Below are 20,689 nucleotides of genomic sequence, written 5' to 3' on the forward strand. Positions count from 1 at the left end.
ACATAAAGCACATACTTAAAGCATGATGAAATTTGGATTTGTGGTATACAAAAATGGCCATAACTTTTTTCCGCAACGTTTCATTCTGTGGACCTTAATGACCAAATTAATAGCAAAAACACTAATAAAAAGTATGTCATGACATCACAGGTATTCTCACATTTTGGGTGACTGGCTCCCTGGCTATAAGGTATCACTGTTGAGCAGCCTAACGCACATTGACCACTGCAGCACACACACACACACACACACACACACACACACACACACACACACACACACACACACACACACACACACACACAGCACCACTCAGTTCAGACGGGTCTTATTCCTCATATCATTGGTTTGCATGTCACTTCTCTTCTTGCACTGGTATGTGCTCAATCTGTACACAGATCTCTCTCTTCGCCTACGACGTGCACTGCCGTTTCCGCATGCTCAGTCGGCTGCACGGCCACCGGTAATGGCCGACCACCACCGACGCCATGGGACGTAGTGCACATTTTGGAATGCTTTAACATTTAACATTTACCCCTCTGGGTATTTCTGTGTGTTTTTCTAGCATTTGACGCTCTGGGGGGGAAAAAAAGGTCCATGTAACAGCTCACTCTTATTCCTCGTCATGCCTCCGTCTCTGGCTCTGAATGAGGTGTGAGGCCCCGGCGGAGCCAAATCTGTCATAAATCACCAAAAAACCCTGACTGCTTTGGCCATTAGGCGAACCTGTTTGTTTAATACAGCAATTCGCCACCTACCAAGCTGGTTTTAATTAAGACATGGTGTGAGAATTACAACTCCTACGAAGCACCTGGCATGTTATCACTAGAAGCGAGACATGTAGATACACATGGACGAGGGGGGGGGGGGGGGGGGTAATGGCCAGGAAGACATTCATGTACAAAACTGTTGCATTTTTCTCCAAACCAAAATCCTGACATTGATTGTATTGTTAATTTGTTTCCACAACCATATCTTGCAGTTTAAACGGGTCTATTCTTACTTGGCCTTTTTGTTATTTTATTTGTCTGTCACCAGACCATTAAACGGCAAGAACGATTATCCTGAACTGTTAACAGGCACTAAGAGATGCTGATAAAAGCACCAGTGAGTTGGCTTATATACCCTGCAGGTACCCAGGTGGCTCCTATGTGTCTCTGTTGGCGAGTTGGCAAGTTCAACAGTCATAATAAATGTCATTTATTTTTATTGTACTTGAGGATTAATTGAGTGGCGGATGAGGCTGTGGTGATGAGTGGCCGCTACACCCAAACAGCCGATGACGCTTCAACAAAATATCTAAGGCAATTTATCTTCTGTGTACTGAGAAGCACAACACATTCAGTACATTCTTTTGCACCACTATCAACAGCCACACCGAAGTATACTGAACTGAACTGAACCCATGCAATTCTGTTGAAGAGAGTGTGTGCGTGTGTGTGTGTGTGTGTGTGTGTGTGTGTGTGTGTGTGTGTGTGTGTGTGTGTGTGTGTGTGTGTGTGTGTGTGTGTGTGTGTGTGTGTGTGTGTGTGTGCGGCGTGCGCTCGCTCGCGCAAGGTTAACCATTTGCACCCTGGCATCACTATTTTGGGTGGGATTTTGGTGTGTGGACATAAATTATCAACATTTAATTAGAGATGCTCCGATAATCGGCCACCGATCGGCAATTTACCCTATCTAGAGACACCAATATTTTACACTATTTAAGTGGTATAAATGTCAATCAGATATATATAGTGTAATGTCTTTTAGCATTTTTGTGACATTCTCCCCTTCCTCCACACACAAGAACAGTTTTGATGTGGGTTTTGACATAATTATAATAATTTTGGAAATATTCAAATTTGCCTCTTACGCACAAGTTCTGTATCGGTCATATCGGCCGATCATGAGAAAAACAATCGGTGATCGGGATCGGCCCCAAAAAACCTGGTCGGAGCATCCCTACATTTAATTTGAAAGCGCAAAACCAGCAACAGATCTACAAACTCGGAACCCGTCATATCAAGACACGCTCTGCGCTTGTAGATCTGTTGTTTTCGCTCTATTTAAAAAAAGAAATGTCCTAAGTGGATAAACGAGGGGGCAGTGGGCACAGTTCTGTTGTTGCAGAGAGTGCTGCCCGTGGCATTTCCGTCATTCATCAACCTCAGGCTGATTGCTAGTAAGTCTGGAGTGGACTGACAGGATGCGGCTCCAGCAGCCATTATCATCAGAAATGAGTCCAGCAGGCCCAGGGGCAGCCAAGGAGGCCTGGCTCCAAAGGACCCGCTTCAAAGAACCTTCCCAAAAGTTTGCTTTGCTGGGTGCGATAACATCTTTTACTGGATATGGAAGCTAAGTAGTTTTCATAGTATGTACTCTCTCTCTGTGTGTGTGTGTGTGTGTGTGTGTGTGTGTGTGTGTGTGTGTGTGTGTGTGTGTGTGTGTGTGTGTGTGTGTGTGTGTGTGTGTGTGTGTGTGTGTGTGTGTGTGTGTGTGTGTGTGTGTGTGTGTGTGTGTGTGTGTGTGTGTGTGTGTGTGTGTGTGTGTGTGTGTGTGTGTCATTGTGTCTAAAAGCCTCGTATCTCCCATACTATTTCAAATTCAATAATGGCAAAAATATCAGATCTACAAGCTCAAAATGCGTCGCTTTGCGACATGTTTCCAGCTTGCACATCTGCTACTTTAAGTAGGGCATTCATTTACAGGGGAAAAAAACACACAAAAGGTATATGGAGATGAGGTTTCTGGCCGACAGCAACGTTATATATGGGTAGCTTGTACTTTTCTGTGTGAATTAAGACCGCTGGCGCTGACCAGCAGAACCGTCCATAGGCGGTGCTAAATAGTTCTTCTAAAGCTATCGCTGTAAGATACTGTCATCTGCACCCCATGGTAGTTAAACTCCAGCAGCAGTTAAACAGTTTGTATTTAAAGAGGAAATGTGTAATGAAGTATTCCTAACAGGATTCCTACTACTGGAGCATGCAGCAATAGCCTGAAACGCAAGTGGTAATTGACTGTGAATGTGTAACAAAACGACACTCGTGAAATCTTCTCAAGACGGTACTTTAAAAAAAAAATTGTTAATCATGTTATGCTTCTTCATATTTGTTAGGTTAAAATCTTCCATAAATATGAATATAAAATATTGTCGATGTTGAAAAAGCAGTCTGCATTGAATATATCTACATTTTAATCATTCCATTCATTTACCAGCTTGCTTCAAATTCATTCAAAGATATTGAATGTTTCCAAAGGCAAGTCCAGGCTTAACTAAGCTTTAAAACGGCAACTCACGATTTTCCAATACAATTACATTCCATCAATTAGTTGTTAGTCTTATATTGAATTTGCTCTGTGCACAGATCTCTTTTGCATGTTAGGGAACATATTAAGGAGCTATCTCATGGAGTGCGTTTTGTGAGCCCTCCCTCCCCCCTAAACAAGAGCCATCTTCAAGGTATTACCTCGTCCCCCATCGTGGGACTCCGTTATCAACGCTTGTTTCATATTCATATGGAGTCTCATACATACTCCTGTCATTATTTGGTACAACGTGGCAGTTGCAATTACTCTTCAGTGGCTCGGCGGTGCTGCTGAGATGGAGAGATGAAAATCAGTCAGTGGCTCATGCTGGCTGTGGCACAGAGGTTCAGAGGCATGACCTAGACTGCAATGAGCATCATGTTTGGGAGTTGGTCAATCTTTCCAAGGCTTTGTTTTCGGAGAATTTGAATACCTTTGGTATTCAACACGGGATGTTCGGTACAATGGCCAGATCATTTCAGAATGAATGTTTTATTGCTTCCCCGCTTTACAGTGTCCTGTATCACCCCCCTCCCCCCATCTCTTCTTCTTCCCTCCCTCCCTCCCTCCCTCCTTATGTCTTGGATTCGCCTGACTTTGGTCCAGTTATTCCCAAGAACGTTTTTTTGCCCCCCCCTTCCCTTGTTATCACAAAAGAGCAAAGCACATCTTAAATATACACAAGGTGTGGAGCCAGTGATTGCTGTATCTTCTGCCCCTACTGTGGGTGGCGGGAGATGATAACGTTAGCCAGCAAGCCATTTACATTCAAATATTTCTTTTTTTCATCATTCACCAAGACTGTGATGTGGGAACAGATTCATAGCCAGTTGAAGGCAAGGCACCTTGCTTGGAAAGAAATATTTCTGCTCTTTGACACAAGACACTGAAAGTAATAATCTATAATCCCAAAGAAATAGCTACTGTATCATAGAAATCAATAAAATGGATTATCATCTTGTCATATTGTGCCTGTGATGTGCCATTATATTCAGCCTTTGTGTAAGGTAGAGATCTAGACATTATGGGCACTATTGTCATCCATGCTAAACCCCTTATCCCTAAACTACTTGGCCTTTTTTGCTATTTTGAAAAACATTTTTGAATAGTTCAACTAGCTGATCTAAATGTTTTTTCTAAATGGTAATATAAGGCAGTTTAGGGATAAGGGGTTTAGCATGGACAAAAATAGAGCCCTATGGGCTCCATTTTCGTCACCGCTAAACCCCTTATCCCTAACATTTTTGAATAGTTAAAATGGCCAGTCTACAAGCTCACAACAAGTCAATGTAGATTGGCTAGTTGAACTATTCAAAAATGTTTTTCAAAATAGTAAAAAAAGGCAAAGAAGTTTAGGGATATGGGGTTTAGTGGTGACGAAAATGGAGCCCCAAATGCCATGGCCCAGTATTGTTCTACCTCCTATATAACCCATTTAGGCCTGACGTCGAAATAACAAAAACGTTCGCTCTGAGAATATATATTCAAAGATTTGTGCCGCATTTTTACGATTTTTCAAAAATAGCAGACCTACAAGCTCATAGCGCGCCACCAAGTGGCACGCTATGAGCTTGTGGATCTGCTATTTTTCAATAGCTAAAGTATAACATAATGCTTAGTCAAAACACCAAAAGGGGTTCCTAGAACATAAACCAGTAGTGCTTTCATCTAATGAATGAAAGCAGTGTTGCCAGCGTTTGTGAGAGAAATAAACAACCAGGTCTATGAAAACAAGCCCAAAATATGCGACTATAGACCATATTCCCGTGTTGGCCATGTTGGCACTTTGCATTGAAAAAGCAGGGTGGCATTTAATTAGGGTTAGTGTTAGTGCAGTGAGCACTAACTATGAGACCTAGCAGAACATCTCTGTGTGTGTGTGTCTGTCTGTGTGTCACGCTGTAACACCACCCGCCCGCCACCAGAGGGCGCAGCTGTATCACACACAAAAAAACACACACAACACAAAAAAACACACACACAACGTTTAAAAAAAACGTTAAAAGAAAAACCACACACGCACGCACACACACATACACACAAATCTTAAAAAAACACTTACAAAATAAAAGAATACTTAGAACTTAAAAAAAAACCTAACGTAATTTATTCTAATTGGTGTTATTGCAATTTACGAGCTGCATTTGCTTCCCACGTTCACGCGTCTTACTTGTGTAGATGTAGCACGTGGCACTCTATAATGTCTACTCATAACTTCACTGTACACAGATAATCTACTGTTAGACAGATATTAGGTTCTTAGCTTGAATATGATTCTGATGACTATTTCTATGTATTTTATGTATTACCTTGTGTTGTTCTTGCTTACTGTAAATCGCTCTGGATTAAGCGTCTGCTAAATGCCTAAATTGTAAATTGTATAAACATATATGCATCAGACATTTGAAAACGGCTGATCTGCAAGCATCGCGACACATTGTGAGCTGTTGTTGTGATCTGCTATTTTTAAAATATTTTAACATGCGGGGTCTGCGGACAACTGCATGTTAATTTGGGGTGCCTTGACATGACATTTTTGAGAACCACTGGTTTATACAGCATTAGGAAAAAAGCCCAAACAAGCAACTACATTTTTACAAAGGAGGCCAAAAAACAGAAACAGAAAAACAAGCCCAAGGTCGCTTATAATAAGCAGACATGGCAACACCGAGTGAAAGCACAGTGTTTGTTTTAATGACAAACAGTCCAGGTGGAGTTGCAACTTCCCTCTTGCATTATACTGTAGCTACTGGCTCTCTGTCCCAAAAATGACCGGCCCCTTTTACAATGGGAAGACAGGAGTGAAATCCTTTTACCATCTTTTAGTTATTCAAATCGGGGCCATGAAATGAGGCAATCTGAGCTTGTTTGCATCACAATTCGCCATACAGCGGTGATGCTATGCTAATGCCCACTCTGGAAAAGGCCCAGTCGCCTCTTTAAAGCTTCCCCCACTTTCTGCCAAGGGAATGGAGGAGGAGGACTGAAGGAGCAACGTTACAGGAACTGACTGAATGCACCAGGCAATGAAACACACCGTAAAGAAAGGTGGAAAGGAAACCATGAAGTTCAAGACAAATTAAATTAATAGATTTGATAAATTTGCTGTGTGTATATATATATAGCAAAGTACAATTAAACATGTGCCGTGGTCATACCTTTTATTAAATAAATAATAATCAAGTTATTGATTTCCCTGTGTGTGTGTGTGTGTGTGTGTGTGTGTGTGTGTGTGTGTGTGTGTGTGTGTGTGTGTGTGTGTGTGTGTGTGTGTGTGTGTGTGTGTGTGTGTGTGTGTGTGTGTGTGTGTGTGTGTGTGTGTGTGTGTGTGTGTGTGTGTGTGTGTGTGTGTGTGTGTCTCGTGACGTGACGTGACGTTTTGAGGGGCTTTTGATATTTTGTCAGGTTTAACGAGCACCATTACCTGACAGGCCGGTAGTGAGCAGAGATTTAGGGTTGACAACTGACTGCTCTAAGAAAGACTACACCCACTTCTTTTGTCTGGGTTTACTTACACACACAGACACACACACACACACACACACACACACACACAGGTATTATACGACTTGTGACATATCTCATTCATATACCATGGTCTTCACCATTGGAAATTGAATCAATAGAAATAGGGATGTAATGGGAAATATGAACAAAATCAAATATCATGATTTTATTGACCAAATACCTCAATATGGCATTATGGTGATAATATATATTTTTTGTTTTCTTCCACATTTTTCAAAAATAATGAAAATGGCCAATCTACAAGCTCACATTGCAACATGTTTTGAAAGTATAAAATAGGGCTCATGTGAAAAAGGAACACTATCACAATTTCAATATAATATCTACACATTTCCCAGCCCTAAATATAAGCACAATTGTTCTATGTTGAAGTAGGCTAGGTGGGAACCTCTCGCTGCCGGCTTCATGCGTGTTATGTTGGTGCCACTGCACAGTGCACACACCAAGGGTATGGTCTTTGCACTCTTTTCTATTTTAGTGAGAGCCTGAGATTATGTGGTGTCCCTTATTTTGGCTTTGCTTGTCCTTCCTCCCAGCCACAGAAAGGTTAAAAGCCTCAATTAGACACCATGCCGAGGCCAGCCCCATGGAGCACAACGCCTCTAATCTCAAAGAATTAGCACCACTGTTCTCCAAACACAAAACGTTTTTATTACACCACCCCCTCCTTCATGGGTGTGCATTTTGCAAAGACCTAATGGCTTCAAAAACGTCAAAAGACGTCATACATTTCAAAATGTTACATTCCTCGTATACGAGGAGGTATATTCAAGACATAGATGGAATGCTCCACCTTCATTTTAGATGTGTCTCTTACAAGTCATCTTCTCTGTTACCTTCTTTATGTTTTGTATTTCCATCCGCTGTCTTAAAAAAAAATAATCACCCTGTTGAATAATGCCTCACGATCACTGTTCATTATTGATGAAGAGGTCCTTAAAGGAGAAAGCTTTCTTACCTTTATTTGTAGTTGTTACGTCCCCACCAAAGAGGTCCAGGTGTTATTTTGTGCAAAATTGGCTATTTCCTCTAACATAAGCCCTCAATGAATTGCATTGAATTGAATGGGGCTATGGGGTGTTGTGCTAATTCGCTTATATCCATTACTCAAAAATCATTTAAAAAAATATATAAGCGAATTAGCACAAAAACCCAACCGCCATGAGGGCTTATGGTAGGGGAAATAGCCAATAATGCACTTTTGCACAAAATAACACCTGGAGCTCTTTGGTGGGGACGTAACAACTACAAATAAAGGTGTAAGAAAGCCTTCTAGTATGGAATTCTCCTTTAATAGAGGGACAGAGCAGGCTTTTTATCCATGCAGTTGCTCATTGTGAGAGAGTGAGAGAGGGAGTCAGCCAGAGAGAGATGAGGGGAGGGAGAGACGAGAGAGGAGGAGAGAGAGCGATCACAAAGGCTGTTAACTGGTCTACTAGTCAGAGTAAATAAAGCACACTTGAATTATCTTAGCCTAAAACCAAGCACTGTGAAGCTAGGCTGGTGATTCTGGGCTCTCTTTTTTTTTGTAATATTTTAATTATTTTTTAAGATGCATATATATTTTTTTTATGCTTTTTTTTTGATAGGTAGACAGTAGTGTGACAGGAAATGGGGAGAGAGATAGGGGTGACACACAGCAGCAAAGGTCGTCGTGATCGGGACTCAAACCCGCGACACGCTGCCAGGCTGGATTACCAGCCTAGGTGCCCGGAACACTAGGCCGGCCCGGGCCCTGGGCTCTCTTTTTTCCCTTGTTTGTTTGTTTGGTTTAGATTAGCTGTGTTTTGTAGCAGTGTGATGAGACAAAAGGTTTATTGCACAATACTGCACTATTTCATATAATACCACAGTCTTTAGCCGTTTGCTGCAGTCTGACCACAAACAACCTGTCTGTAATAGTGCTGGCTCACCACAGCTTCTGAGGACACCAGTATTGTCTGAAACGTGACAGAATTGACCTGAACTGTACATGTACATCCCTGTGCATGCGTCTGTGTGCCTCGTACTCCCCCCCCCCCCACCCCCACAAAAACTGTCTGTTGGTTCTACCAGCCACATTGTCCTTGTACTGCATTCTTTTGGACTGAGTGTAGCAACACTGATGCACCCTCCTAAACTGAGAATGTGATATTTGGGGAGAGGGAGAGAGATCGGCGTCTGGGCTGACTGCCGAGCTCAGTCCGTGTGATCCCTGATTTGTTTTGACAAATTTAGGCATGGCACACTGGATCACACAACAAATGTCTCTTTTGTGATGTCCTAAATGTGCTCTCTCCAAACGCAACAAGCAGAGAAATCATTCATCTGTGGTTGTTTTGGTGGAGAGCCAAATGCATAGTTTACGTATTCCATAGACTGTTTAGTGAGACTGTTCTCAAGGTGAACTGTACAGTGCCAAGGACTTGTTGGACTTGATTGACAGCTACTATCACAGTCAGATGCCCATATAATGGTAGGGCTCCCATTTCTGACCTTCCTATTTATCTTGCTGTATTAATGTCAGCCCATTAATTCCTAGGCGGGGAGAGCATTTGGCAAAGACACCGTTTTAACAGCCCTGGCTGAATCGGGTCTTATCTCTGAGGACCTGAAAGGAATAGTTTTGTGCTATCGGTGAGTGGAAATGACATTTTCAAATTTCATTCGAGATAGACCACTTCACTTCCCACTAAAACATCAAAATTACTAGCAACATTGTGCGGGAAAACAGTATTAAAACTTTGTTCGGCGTGACAAATAATCTGGCTATAATAATCCATGTGGACAGACAGGTATTTGGTATATCTTTCAGCGCTAATAGGATTTCAGTTGCATTACTTATAAATGATTATCATATGAATTTCATATATGAACAGGGGGCAAAGCAGCACTCCTTGCTCTCAGGTTTATGAGAGTATTTGCTATAATAAATCCGGTGTTGTGATTTTTACAGCAGTAGCCTAAACATCGATGGGGCCTAAAGATCCCCCGTAGTAGCAGTGCAAGTAGGCAAGGCTAGAACATTTGTAAGTATAATGTAAAGATTTCTGTACATCCTGTACATTTCTGTTCATCCCAAGGACTTTCTTTTTCCTCTCAGAGAGGCCGGGGTCTTCCATTTTTCCCCCCCTCCATAAGTATTGATGAGCTGGCATGTGTCAGGGCTTTGGCTCGTGATCGCTTTATTTAGTAGCCATATGTCTGGACCAGTGGGGAGTGCTCTAATCGATTAATTGAATGGCTCATAAAAATGATGAATGGAAGGCTAGCGCTAAGAGCAGCGAGCACGAACACGCACCACGCTTCCACCACACGCTGCTCCTGTGTGCCATTTCTTTGTGCACGGACGGACCCAGCCTGCCCAAGAGCTGTGGTATAATGAATTGTTCTCTCTGTACTTCATTGGAAATGCCAAGCCAAAAATATTATGATCCCCTAGATTCTGGGGAAAAATGATGTTTGTGTTCTTCTGGTATGATGGAGTATGGTCGGCTGGCCGATGCCTAGAAGTAAAGAAGATGCGTTTAGACAGGCACCTGATTCATATCTCTGGACTGCTGGATTAGAGCAAAATATAAATACAGTAAGACCACGAAGGGAAGTAAGAAGCATCATATTGAGCTGTGGCAGTGCATTTATTCTGCCCAGATAAGACCTCCATTATAGCCATCATGGATTTGAAATAATAGGAAAGGATTTTTCTTAGTGCTAATAATTTTTATTTTATTATTTCCCCTATTCTCACAAAATATATAAGAGCTTATCAATGTGCCATAGAGTGATTTGTCGCCGTCCCCCCCCAGAAAAAAAGTCAGCCATTTAACAGCAGACACTTCCTTAAAGGCAGCTCCAGACAGCACAGACGGTCGGCTGTCGGACAGTTTGTAAGCGTCGGGAGCTTGTCGGCTTGCCGTAGATATCGCCTTCGAACACGTTTGAACCCATTGATGAAGAACCGAGTATGTTTGGTCGATTGCCGACCTCGTGCGCCGTCGCTTGTAGTGATGAGGGGGTAATATACTCCACTGGTGTAGTGTGAACTACATACCATATTCTCAATCTATCTCAATCTAACTATCAATTCCTATCCAATCGATCAACTCCAAAGCAAAGCTAGCAAGAAAATGCTACCAGTTGTGTTTTTATTTTCGTTGTGGGATACAGAGAGGTTGCCAGATTCTGTGGGTGAAACAAGCGACCAGGTCTACGAAAACAAGCCCAAAAGAAGCAACCAGTTTCACCACTTGAGCCCTATTACATCAGCTATTTTCTAGAAAGAATGGTGAAAGCAAATACGCAACTACACTTCAGAAACGAGCCTAATAAGGCAACGCACAACTATGAATATTTAAGCTATTTTACAGGAAAACTAGCCCAAAGTTGCTTATAATAAGCACTACAGGCTACTTTTGCACGGGCAAAAATAATGTTTCATCGGCCGACTGGATTGTCCTGATTAAAAATGCTAGTCTGACAGTTTTAAGTAGTCTTTGACGACTAGTCTGAACAAGACTGTTTTGTGTGGGCCTTAACCGCCATGTAATATAAAAAAATCAACGTTATATATATCCCCCACCGCCCCCCCTCCCCGTGTGTTCCCTAAAGTAGCAGAGCTGTCCCGTTGTGCAGCATGCCATGTCTGACCTGGTATTCCACAGGCTGCGTTCCGTGGTCAGGGTCAGCGGGGGGGCTGCGTTCAGGGGCACTGGCGAGTCACGCAGTGTTTGGTTCTGGTGTCATTCATGGCCTCCCTCCGCCTCCACCTCCTTGCTCCATCCTGCTCTCAATCATCCCCTCGGTGACGGGGTCAGCGTCTGATTCTGCCCTGCCCCATATATCTGTCTCAGCGGGGGGGGCCCCGCACTCGCCCCAATCGGCCGGCCCAGTCTCTCTCCCCGCGCCGGAGTATGAATTTTTGGATGTTCGCTTGCAAATTGTACATCTTCAGTGGTGTCTTTTAGGAATATAGCCTGTCTTGGGACGGGAAGAGTGCTCTGGGACTTAGCTACAGCTCCCCAGGTATTTCATGGGTTTCCCTTAAAGTGGGTGAGAAAAACAGGGATAAAAGGAGTCCTGACAAATATATTATGTATGAATTCATGTATAAGAGAGGGGTGTGTGCGTGCGTGCGTGCGTGCGTGCGTGCGTGCGTGCGTGCGTGCGTGCGTGCGTTGCGTTGCGGTGGGGGAACCCAGTGGAAGCCGAATGTGTCCCAGCGTATTCAATATGTGGCAGCTTGTTTGGCTCTGATTTACATTTCTTGGTGGATTGACGGCCCCGTATTCCTCTTCCTCTGCGTCCGTGTGATGTTGCGTGACAATTAACATCCCGACTCTTTCTTGAAGTTTGTTGAAAGCTCAGAGGCTAATTCAAGGGTCAGGCAAGACTTGCAAGCTGTCAATCTTTTATTGTAACCCTAGCCCCACCCGTCCCCCATTAAACCCCCCCCCTCCCTCTTTCCAACTCCCTTTATTTACCCTGTGTGTCCTCCCCATTCTTCCAGTCCTTATTTTGTAGAAAGACACACAGCCCCCCCCCCCCCCCCCCTCCACCCTTTTCCAGTGGTCCTCTTTAAAAGCTAGAGAGAGACAACTGGGAGCTTTGTCCCAAAGAGCCCAGCATTCTTTCACATCTGCCTCTTGTTTTCAAACCCCTACCCCCCACCCCCCCACTCTGCATTCAAATTTCAATCTGTCCTTTTCAATCCCTCAACACCAATTTACTGCTTCTCAACCCCTGACGCGCACGCACGCACGCACGCACGCACGCACGCACGCGCACACACACACGATGAAAAAAAACCAAAAAGAAAAAAGCTTTTTTTGTTTTAGCAGTATGTATAGGTTTCTTCTTGTTGCTTTGTTTAGCTTTTCTGCAATGCACATTCTTCGTCAGAGCGTTTGTCTATTACACAGCGCTCTGTCGAATGGCTCCGCCGCTGGCAAGTCTATCAAGTGCACATATGTTTAAAGCCTCTGGGCCCACGCCCCTGTGGCTTCCCCATCTCTCACGGAGTACTTTAACATCTGTCTGCGCCCCACTTCATATTTAGCCAAACAATGTGGTGCCTGTTGACATTTTGGCAATCTGTGCTTAACATCCACGCACATTGCCTCAATCCCGCGTCTCCCGAATTAGAAAAGATACGGCCGTGATTATGAGGCTACGGAACGACGATGATGGATCGATCTGTCCATGACCGCGCCGCCCCCCTCGACACCCTGTAAACAACTGCATATCAAACATGCTGAAACACCCACTCTCTCTCTCTGTGTCTCTGTCTCTGTCTCTCAGATCACAGCCAAGTGGAGAGCTGTTTGAGGAAGCAGTCAGGGCATGATCACCGTTGGTTTTCTGGTGCGAGCCTAGGCGGCAAGAGAAAAAAAGCTCCCCTGCTGAGAAGGGAGACCTCGGCACGTCTAATGAGGAGAATGAGAGTCAGGAGAACCTCCCTCCAGTCTGCGCCTTTGGTACCGTGGCATGTTAAACACTCTCAGCATGACACAAAAGATATTGAAGTATGGCACTGTTAGCATCGATTTACAGAACGCCCATCCCCATGTACTAGCGATCTACGTTCTGCCGTTATTTATTTATTATTTTCCTAGCAGGGAGGCGGCAGCTACCTCAGAAACAAAAACTGCTTAAATGGCATTCTGTCTTCTTTGTCCACATGTTTGTGACGCAGGACCTCTGTTGTGCGAGCTTACCTCGCTTTTTAGACTAAACAATGATGTCTGGGGATGAAAGCGTAATCATATTGATACAGCACTATTGTCTGAGGCTGAGGCGGCTCGTTTGCTTACAGAGACACACCTGTGCACACAAAGGCACAACACACGCGCGGAAGCGCGCACACACGCACACACACACACACACACACGGACGCACAGACACACGGACGCAGAGACACACACAAAGATGCACATATTGTCCATTGTATTAAACCGTAGCAGTACGTTTTTCATTACCATCTCTTGAGGCAGTGTACTGTTAAGAAATTGTATTATACTGAAGCATAATGTCAGAATAGAAATGGCAGCAATAAGAAGAGTTATCGGTGACGGTGAATAGGGGGATTTGGAGGTCAGGGAGGGAATGTGATTTGGAGATGGCGACAGGAGACTTGGCAGCACTCGCCAAGGAGGGTTAAGTAAGTTGGTGGGTTCAGGAAATATGCCACGGCGTTATCTTCAGCTTTGAAAGGCCAATGGTAGGATTATCATCACTTGAGGATGTGTCTGGTCTCACAAGTTAACCCATTTTTGGCGGGAACCCCTTTTGGTGTTAGCATTATGTTATGCTTTAGCTATTGAAAAATAGCAGATCTACAAGCTCGGAGCTTGTAGGTCTGCTATTTTTGAAAAATGACTGACGACTGACATAGAAACATAGCTTTTTCAGAAAACTGTCAGGATGTAGAAGACATTTTTAGAATCTGATCTCCGGTCAGAATGGGTTAATTTCCCCATAAAGTGTTATTATTGTCCTGGGTGTGTGGACAGAATGCCACCCGGGTGAACTTCGTGATTTTGCTTTGTCGTGGCTAATCTTTTGACATTTGACGCTCTATTCAGATAGGAGAGTGTAGTAGAGACAGGGATCCGAGGGGATTGCGATTACACCTACAGTACATGACAGGACTTGGAGGATTGGAACTTGGTCCTTCTTGTGACTTAGGCTACAAGGAGCATAATGGTCTATATCTATGGACTCACTGGCCAAGCCACCAGGCACATGGCAAAATAGTTTTCATGGACAGTGAAAATAGCGTAATCATATACTGTATATCCACATGCTCGATAAGCTGGATTGGTGCAAGGTACAATCAGTGGTGGAAAAGTACTTTTACTAAAAGTATCAATACTGCAATATAGAAATACTATGTTACAAGCAAAGGTCCGCTAATCAAAATGTACTTGAGTAAAGTACAAAAGTAGGCATGTCCCGATACCGATACTTGTATCGGAATGCCCTCCGATATGCCCTTATTTGGTCATATCGGAATCGGCAAGTACGCCCCGCACCAATCCGATACCACATTTTATTTAATCACGTGATGCGCGCAGCACGGTGAGACGGGGCCGCCGGTATTGAAAACGCGCATCTCCAGCCGTAGGTGTGAACGGCTTTGCCGACGTGCGAATGGGGGACAATTTAAAACAAAGGCGGCTTGCTGTAGTTTGCGACTAACAAATTTGCATGCACAAGGGCTGCCAAGTAGGCTATCTTTTGTTAGCCAACAGGCCAGTACAACAGTACAACAGGCCAACAGCACGTGCACCAAGGCCCGCCCCACTCGATCATGATTGGAGGAAGGCCCCTCTCATCCTGATTGGATGAAGGCTTTGCCACCCAAAGCCCAAACCGAAACTAGGTTTTTTGGGCTCACTGGGGACAGGGAGGAACTCTTTATATGGTCAGAACACTTTATAGTAGGGAGGATTATCCAAAAAAGAAGACAAAATAAGTGATATTTGAACTAAGTGAAATCACTGAATATACCTTTAACTCTGAACTTGGAAGATCTGCTTTTAGCTTCTGTGGCCCTAATACATGGAATTACCTGCAACCAACATTAAAACCTTGGTGAGCATACAGACCCCCACAATATGTAACTGTTTTTAGATCGTTTTGAAATTTGTCTTAGCTTTATTATCTGTAAACCTACAGTATGTAATTCACATGTCTACCTTTTGGTTTTCTTTTCCTGGTCTTCTGATGTATTGTGATGTTTTTCTAATGTTGTGTTACTCGACGACACTGAAAATGAGTTTGATTACTCAGTGTGATTTGGAGAATGAATAAAAGTTGAAACTTAGTTACAAGGGGTTTGCCAGGACTCTGTAGTCCAGCCTGGTCTGTCGAGTCTCATTAGTGCATATTATTCCATTGAAACTAAATACACTCTGGCTCAGCGTGCTGCGCTCCTGTTAACCTCCTTTAAATGGCTCTAAAATTAGAGGTCTCAGGTGAGACATAATGTCATTCCAAATGAGTTGATTATGGCAGGCGTAATTATAACTTTGTCAGCTAATGTGTGCACTCTGCATGTTTGGCCATGATGAATTATCATAGCGTCTCCGAGAGACGGAACGTATCAAAGAACTGTTTTTAGTTTAGCCCCGTGGCGTCTGGGGAAGAGAAGGGAACCTTTACATTGTGCAATGTGCACCGTTCTCAAGGTTGTGTTATCTTGTTGATTCTGCCTGTGAGATGGGCTAGAATTTTGGTTCAGAGAGAGAGAGAGAGGGAGAGAGGGAGAGAGAGAGAGACTTGTTTTTGAATCTGTTAGAATAAAAAATGGGCAGGACCAAGAAAAAAGGAAAAGATGTTTCTAATGGGTTCCTGTGTGCCTTGTTGCTGGAGTGATGCCGTATCCCATGGTGGATGTGCTAATGGTTCTGGGGAGCAAGAGGACTGAAGCTAAAGCCAGACAGTGTAAACACACAGACAAAAGGGAGCCGTTAGGAGTGTGAAACGCATGCCTGAGCGCACAGGTAGGCATTAGGTTTCACCCTCAGACGACACCCATCACTGTATCTATGACAGGGAGGAGGCAATTTGCTTTTGTAGCAGAAAAAAAGAGAGCAAAAAACAAACAAACCGAACAGACAAGTAGCAGAAGGACAGGTACGGCGCAGGCAGCTAGGAGCAGAGGGACTCTGTCTCAGAGGGACGGTGAGAGGAGGGGGGTTCGGAGAGATAAGTCAGTCTGTGGTCAGTCACCAAACAGAGAACAGTGGCCATTTACTCAATTGCACGTTTGCTTGTTTATTTGTGAAGGGAGATAGCAGAGCGGGTCCACCATTCCACACTCACTCACACAGGCTTTGAGGTGGGTGGGGCATATTTGTGTGATGACAGCGGATTGGTCCTGCCCACCCCTTCTAGTGAAATGGTCAGCACTTAGCTTCCATTAAGGGATTTCCCTTTTCAGGATTATTGACCTTCTGGGCTTATTTTACTGGCTTGTGTGGATTTGTGGCGCTTAACAGTTTGATGAGGTTTTCCACAACCCTGTTTTTTCTTTTTCTTTTTTTTCTTGGGCTATGGAGGCAGAAATGCATAGGCAGCAGAGCAAGTGCTTTGCGTGAAGATTATCCAGGTTAAAAAATACCCCCTGAGAAGTTTGTGTGGGGCCTAAAGGAAGCTGTCAGTCATGTATGCTAACCAGTAACCACCCCCCATTATGGAAAACCTGGATTATCCTTTGATATGCGAGCTAAATCTCACACTCTTGCTCCACAGGTGGTCGGACCAATGATGTCCCTGTTGGAGACCTGCTCGCCTGGACTTTTCTAACCACGTTTGTCACAACCTAAAAAACCTGCCAGAGAACAGTCCACAACAGGCACACCATGGCATGCTCCCTGTGGAAACTACCCGCCCTGTACTGGTTCATCATCGCCCTGAGCCACGTCCACACCACAGAGGGTAAGTGTCCACACCACATCCGTCCTCAAGGAATGGAAGAAAAAAAAAGACTCATTTGATCAGACAAACTGCAGTAGCTCTATTAGTGACGTGTGTGAAAAGAAAATTGCACTGGTGTAGTTGACCGTAGTCATTTTTGGCACACATGAAACAAGTGAAATGGGAGCCAGTAATGTCAAGAATCTTTAAGAGCCTGCAGAACTAGTGTTGGGTGAGAGAGACAAATTGTCACGCGGAAATGCTTTGACGTCAGCCAGCCAGCGCCAGTTTGATTTCAGCCTCACAAGCTTTAGAAGTGAAACCGTGGCTCCAGCCAGAGCGGTTGTCTTGTCTCTGGCTGGATGTGATGCTTATCATCGTGAGTAAATGCAGCTCAGTCTGAGGACAGTGGGACCCAGGCGGAGGAAGGATCATCTTGAGTGGGTTTCATTAGTTGGTAAATTGTGATTTGTCTGAGATTTTCTGCTTCAAAGCGCCGGTTGTCCCCAGTGGGCGTCAGAGCTGGATCAGTTTGTAATTTCCTCTGCGGAGTACTCCTGCCTCCGTCTTGTTGTGAGCACGCGTGCACACACACACACACACACACACACACACACACACACACACACACACACACACATTTACTTTATTTATACTCTGCCGGCTGCAACATGCTGTGTTGTGAGCCTGTGTAGATTGGCTATTTTTGGCAAGTGATTGTTGGATGACGCAGGCTTAACATTCTCCAGAAAAGAAGCAAAAGGTTGAATGTGTTTTTAATCACTGTGCATTTCACTTTGACACGCTATCCTAACACGCTAAATATGAGCTTTATAGCTTCCAAACCATATCTCATAAACCATATTCATTCACATATTTATTTTCATGACGGGAAGAACAGTAGTGCGTTTTTCAATGCAATTCATCAGAGGCAATTCATCAGAGGTGTCAAATATGGTTTCCCTTAACTGTCCACTATTCACACACTGTATTGATGATAACGAACCCATGCTATTCATTTAAGTGTGAACGTTGAAGATGCCAATACCATATGGCCATTCTAATGGCTTAAGTTAAAATATTCACACCTTGGTGCGTTGATAAATATCACACATGGCTGGCGTAACATAACGCATTGTGCTTTGGCACACATTCACTGATCCCTACTGTAGGTTTTGTTGACGGTAGTCTAGTCTAGTGCATAGCCGCTGGGCTTAGAAAGGATTTGGGAATCACCAAGGTTAATAGTAACGTTAATCATCTGCCCTATATGCCTGCACACCGAGATATCGTCCTCAAAATCAGCCCCGGGCAAAGACAGCAGTTACCCATTTTGGAGCTTGTGTGTGTGTGTTTATAAATAAACCCATTTATTTCTGCCATTTGTCATTCACCTTTCCCTCTTGCTGGTTCACTTGGCCTCATCTCTCCCTTCCCCTATCCCACCCCGGCCACAGAGATCCGCCCGGCAACAGTTCATTACAAACAATATCCCCGAGTAAGCATGGTTCATTAAACTGCATCCGGCCCCTAATATCTTTTTAATGCATTTTTAGAATTGAATTAAATGGGTTAGTGCCATGCTGTAAATAGTTTTGAAGTTCCTTGTGGTTTTATATTTTCTGTCATTATTATAATATTTTTTTAACTTTTCAAAAGACCCGTCTAGAGTCTAGCCGAGATGGATAGCTGCAGGGGGCCGTTCTTCTCCTCTCACCTTCCCTGCATGAAATAGGATGCATGTCTCCACCTCTGCACTTGACCTCATGTCCACAAGAATGTGGATCATTCTCCTGACTCACTCACTCACTCACTCGGACGCACGCACGCACACACGCACGCACGCACGCACGCACGCACGCACGCACGCACGCACGCACGCACGCCACCCCCAATGAGGGAACCCATTCGGTTAAAAAAATGGGTGCCTCTGTGGCCCTGGGGGAACCACCTCTTTTTTTTGTATTTTGAGACAGGAACTCTGTTTGGGTCCGCCCCTTTGTTAGTCTACGTCCTCCCGGGTGCTCCAGTGTTTTATTCCTTCTAACGATAACACTAGGACAGTGGTGCTGTCATGAGAGATCACTTCAATTCAAAGGAGCTTTAGTGGCATGAGAAAACATACGTTTACATTGCCAAAGCAAGTGTCAAAGAAAAGTATATACACTATATACACTCACTATATACACTCTCGCACACGCACACACGCACGTTCGCACTCACTCACTCACTCACTCACTCACTCACTCACTCACTCACTCACTTATTTGCTCACTTAGACAGCCTACCCTTGTCATTAGTTTTATTTTTAGTCCAGTGAAGCCAAATGGCGTGTATTATGTTTGTTTCTTGCAACTGAGTCACAGGAGCGTTTTGTCTATTGATTTGCCTTATTATTTTAATGAAGCTACATACAGTATGTGGCAGATCTGTTCTAGATATCAAGGAAACTCATTAGCCTGCAGCCTCTCTCAGCCCAATGAGGTGGAATCAACCACATAAGATGGTGCTATGTAGGAAATGCAATGATACTGTGCTTTTGGTTCACATTTTCCATCTGTCTTCTGTCTTTTCTGCACAATCTTACAATTATGTAAACGGTAAACACAAAACACTGTATTATCATTTAGTACAGTTGTTGTAGTTTTCTGGTTGAACTAGTAATATTATCTACAGTATCTATTCTATTGACCGATATAAGTAAGTCTCATAACATTATATTAAGGCTGAATGAGTAGGGGGTTATTCAGGGTCTCTTTCACATTTTCATTATTTACAAATGCAGGTGCCAATATTCTACTGACTGCTATGAGCTGACTGCTACGAGCTTGTAGATCTGCTATTTCTCAATAGCTAAAGTATAACGTAATGCTTAAAACACCAAAAAGGGGTTCCCGTCCTGAATGGGTTAATAGACGAAGCCGTTTCACTCGTAAACTGAGAATCGGGAAGTGAAAAATGTCCTGCGATTTTTAATCCACCCAAAACATACTTTTTGTAACTGAGGATCATATCGTTTAGAGAAATGAGCTGCAATTCAAGCTTGTTTTGACGCAAAAAGAAGAATCTGATATATTACGATTCTAAAAACTGCGTCCCTATAAGTCAGCGGAATTTTCATTTCAGTTTTTATTAGCGCGTACAGGACACAGTTGTGAACCGTAATCAATTGATATTAAAAAAGGCATCAAAAGGCGATCTCTGCACAGATGGCGTTTGGACAGGAGGCGTCAAAAGGCGCAAATGGCGCCCAATGAGTTAAAAAACCTTCTAACAACACACATTTTGTATGGAGGTCCCACTCCCCTGTCAGAAAATATTATCAGCGGGGGGTCTTACATATCAATTTATTTGGGAGTCTTTGACATGAAAAAGTTAGGTACTGGCTTCTAATACAGTATGTTCCAAACTCGCTGCCTTGTCTTAGATGTTTTGACCTGCTTCGGTGTGCTGCAGCATCAAGACCCGCCCC

General features: G+C 43.7%; 1 protein-coding gene across 1 annotated transcript in view; it reads left to right on the forward strand.

Annotated features, from left to right (window-relative positions):
* Positions 1-20,689, forward strand: part of adgrl2a (adhesion G protein-coupled receptor L2a) — a 161,977-nt gene that overhangs the window by 37,225 nt on the left and 104,063 nt on the right. Inside the window, 1 exon segment of the mRNA XM_079506221.1 lies at positions 17,053-17,238. Coding sequence (XP_079362347.1) covers positions 17,163-17,238 — 76 coding nt within the window. The 5' untranslated portion in view covers positions 17,053-17,162.

The sequence above is a fragment of the Electrona antarctica genome, assembly GCF_951216825.1.
Source record: "Electrona antarctica genome assembly, chromosome: 7".
Taxonomy (NCBI): Eukaryota; Metazoa; Chordata; class Actinopteri; order Myctophiformes; family Myctophidae; genus Electrona; species Electrona antarctica.